Source organism: Hippocampus comes, unplaced genomic scaffold, assembly GCF_001891065.2.
Source record: "Hippocampus comes isolate QL1 unplaced genomic scaffold, H_comes_QL1_v1.1 scaffold371, whole genome shotgun sequence".
Taxonomy (NCBI): domain Eukaryota; kingdom Metazoa; phylum Chordata; class Actinopteri; order Syngnathiformes; family Syngnathidae; genus Hippocampus; species Hippocampus comes.
In genome coordinates, this window is record NW_017805065.1 from 62,153 (window position 1) to 65,730 (window position 3,578).

The following is a 3,578-nucleotide window of genomic DNA, read 5'->3' on the forward strand; positions in this document are numbered from 1 at the left end:
GCGATCCAATGTGAGACATTGTGATTTCCGCTTTCAGATCGTGACAAAAGTCGCGCTCAGGAAAACACTCAGGGGGGGGGGGCGACCGCTTTCAGATCAAACGTCACTCACGTGTTGTGTTTATTGTTTGCCGTTTCCTCCTTTCCTCGCCCCGACCGGTTTCGTCGTGATTTCGCGGTGAGCAGCCAAAAAATGATGACAAATTACATCGCACGTTGGAACATCCTTCTCAGGACCGCAAAGCGTCGGTACGGTGCGCCAAATTTACCCTCACATGATCGTCAAAACGTCTTTGGGAGCGAAGGAGTTCATCATAAAAAAAAAAAAAAGTCCCAGTTGTCACCAAAACGGTCGCCGTCGGGGGGGGGGCACCAAACACTTTGGGGACCTCCTTCAAACACCAACGTCCGGCGACGTGCGTCCCCGAGGAGGAGGAGGAGCCGGCGTCTGTTCGCCGGCCGCTGGCGTGGAAGCGTCGCGCTCGCCCTCCCTGCCGAGGAGCCGCCGGAACAGCGAGTCGTCCTTCTGGCGGAGCGCCGCCGGCGTGTCGAAGTCCGCCACCTTGCCGGCGTGCATCACCAGCACGCGGTCGCAGTCCAAGATGGTGTTGATCCTGGCGTGCGCACACACACACACACACACACAAATTTTGCTTTCTCGTTATCTTCCGTAGAGGACACGCGCCCTTGACCTTTTCTCCCTTTCGGTGACCTTTGGACACCTTTTCACATCCTGCGGGTGTGTGCGTCCGTCCACGTTTTCTTCTGTCCCGACCTGAGTGTCCCAATATTTTTGCCCCAAAGCCCCCCCCCCCCACACACACACACAGACGGACCTATGCGCGATGGTGAGGACCGTGCGGTGACGGAAGCGCTCGGCGATGGTCTTCTGCAGCAGTCGGTCCGTCCGGCGGTCCACGCTGGCCGTGGCCTCGTCCACACACAGAACCTGCGGCGGCGGAATCTCGCCGTCAGCGCCGGCGGGCGGGCGAGCGCCGGCGGGCCTCGAAAGATCGCGGCACCTGACCTGGGCCTCGGTGAGCAGCGCTCGGGCCAGACACAGCAGCTGCCGCTGGCCCAGAGAGAAGGTCCGGCCCCGGTGCTGAAGCTCGGCATCCAGCCCGCCTGCGGCGGCACGCGAGCGAGAAAGCGCTTGGGACGCATTCGGGGGAAGAAGAAGATTCTTCCCGATCCGGCGGCGCCTCACCCATGGCGTGGACCGCCGGGCCCAGGTGGCACTGGTTCAGGACCTCCAGAAGCTGCTGGTCCCGGTGCCGCCCGCAGGGGTCCAGATTCTCTCGGACGGTCCCGCTGAACACGAAGGGGTCCTGAGGAATGATGGCCAGCCTGGACCTGGAGGAGGAGGAGGAGGAGGAGGAGGCGCCGTCGGCGGGCAAACCGACAACGGTTGACCGCGAGACATTTTCCTGGCGATTTTGTGTGCCGCGCGAGAGGTCACCTGAGCTGGCGCAGGCCCACGCCGGCGACGTCCAGCCCGTCCAGGAGGATGCGGCCGCGACTCACCTCCGCCGTGCGGAAGAGCGCGGCAAACAGGGACGACTTGCCCGAGCCCGTGCGGCCCACGATGCCCACTTTCTCGCCGCCTCGCACCGCCAAGCTCACGTCGTCCAAGGCCTTGGGAAGACCTTCCCTGTAGACCAAGACCACACGGCGGAACTCCACGCTTCCGCTCCGGGGCCACGACGGCGGCAGCTGAAAAAAAAGAAGGAGCGGAGCGACCGCTGAAGGCGCCGGCGCTCGCTGCGGCGGCGGAGGCCCCGCCCCCCGCCCGCCTACCTGCGGGCTCTGCTGCTGAGGTTCCGCCGGGAGGCTGCTGGAGTATTCGTGGGCTCGCTCCACGCTCACCAGCTGCATCTCGGTCTGCGTGAAGGCGTAGATGAGGCCCGACAGCAGCGAGGTGAGCGACAGCGCGTACGACAGCGCCAAACCCACCAGGCCTGAAAGCACGAGCGCGGGCGGTGATGTCACGACGCCATTTGGCGGTCGCCAAATCATCATCATCGGGATGATCGCCGTCGGGCGCCTCACCCGGGTCGACCGCGCCGAAGCGCCGCTGCAGGACGGCGGCGGCGGCGAGGCCGGTCACCACGGCGACGCCGATGAGCTGCAGACGGATGTCCAGCCACTGGGTGGCGGCGTTGCTGAGGAACAAGCAGCGCTGGTTCTCGTCCAAGCGCCGCACGCTCTCTTCCTCAAACCTGGCGGCGCACAAAACGACAAACATCTGATGAACGACCCGTTTTCTCGTTTTTTTTTTTCCTATATTGTACGCACTGATGACAAGGCGCAATGTGCAATGCAGCCACTAGATGGAGCGACGCTCCTTCCGTTTTGACTCAAGAGGCGTTCACGTCCGCCTCCGAAAAAAAACGTCAATTAACGATGACTTCAATGAAACTCCGAAAATGGAAAAAAAATAATGCATCAAAACAGAAAACCAAGCGAGGAAAGCACAAAATAAATTTGATCGCGTTATTTTCAATGTTCGTCGTTTCACTGAAGGAATGCTTGATTTACGTTTTTCCGAGGGGGACGTGAACGCCTCTTGAGTCAAACGGAAGGAGCGTCGCTCCATCTAGTGGCTGCATTGCACATTGCGCCTTGTCATCACTGCGTCCAATATAAGGGGGTGCAGGGGGGGTCGACATATTACCGTAATGACCATACACAAGGCGCACCGGATTTGAAGGCGCGCCGTCAGCTTCGAAGAAAACGCAAGACGTTTCGGTGCGCCTTAAGTGCGAAAAATACGGTCGTTTTTTTTTTTTTTTTTTTTACCATTTAGCAATGCCAAAACTGAACAATTGAGCCAAAAGCGATCGATGTCGCCGCCGTCGGTCGGTCGGCCGGGTGAGCGCGCGGCTTTGCTTCCCGCTTACCTGGCGCAGCTGCGACTGGCCCGAATGGTGGCGAGGCCGGCCAGCGTCTCCGAGAAGTGCGAGTAGATGGGCGAGAGCGTGACGGCGCACAGCCGCTTGAGCTCGCGGGAGGTGTGGCGGTAGAAGGCCTGCGTGCGCAAGTAGAGCAGCGCCAGGGGCGGCAGCGCCAGCAGCAGCCAGGGCAGCGCCAACGTCACCACGGCCAGCGTGCCCAGCAGAGCGAAGACGTTGGCCAGCAGGATGTTGAGCACGAAGGGCAGGCCGTCGTCCACGCCGTACACGTCCGACGAGAAGCGGTTGAGGACGCGGCCCAGCGGCGTCGTGTCGAAGAAGCTCACCGTGGCCTGCGGGCGCACCGGTGCAGGCGCCGTCACTCGGGTTTCGTTTTCGTTTCTTTGCCGCCGCCATTTCTGGCGACTCGCGGTCAATGTTTTTTTTTCTTTGCTTCATTTTGTTGAGCGGAGAAGCACCTTTTCCGTTACTGGCTCCATCTAGTGTTGAAACTGAGAAGTTCAACAGAGTTGAGCTCAAGCGCCGCGCGCGGGGCCGTATTCAACTATATTTTTTTTCAGAATTTGCCGCGGGCCAATAAAAACAAACCGACGGGCCGCAGTTGGCCCGCGAGGCGCAGTTTGGACACCCCATTGGCTCCCGCTCAGCGCCCCCCCCGCCCCGCGCC

The 3,578-nt window shown here is 61.0% G+C and overlaps 1 protein-coding gene across 4 annotated transcripts in view; it reads right to left on the reverse strand.

The window, feature by feature from the left end:
* Positions 1–86: 86 nt before the first annotated feature.
* abcc10 (ATP-binding cassette, sub-family C (CFTR/MRP), member 10) overlaps positions 87–3,578 on the reverse strand; it is an 11,726-nt gene continuing 8,234 nt past the window's right edge. For 3 of the 4 annotated variants that reach the window (XM_019864496.1, XM_019864500.1, XM_019864498.1), the window contains exons 17-24: positions 2,900–3,243; positions 2,049–2,218; positions 1,797–1,957; positions 1,459–1,712; positions 1,207–1,352; positions 1,027–1,124; positions 836–948; positions 87–613 (exon numbers count right to left, since the gene is read on the reverse strand). In XM_019864496.1, coding sequence (XP_019720055.1) covers positions 394–613; positions 836–948; positions 1,027–1,124; positions 1,207–1,352; positions 1,459–1,712; positions 1,797–1,957; positions 2,049–2,218; positions 2,900–3,243 — 1,506 coding nt within the window. In that variant the 3' untranslated portion in view covers positions 87–393. The remainder of the gene's footprint in view (positions 614–835; positions 949–1,026; positions 1,125–1,206; positions 1,353–1,458; positions 1,713–1,796; positions 1,958–2,048; positions 2,219–2,899; positions 3,244–3,578) is intronic. The other variant, XM_019864497.1, reaches the window with a different exon arrangement.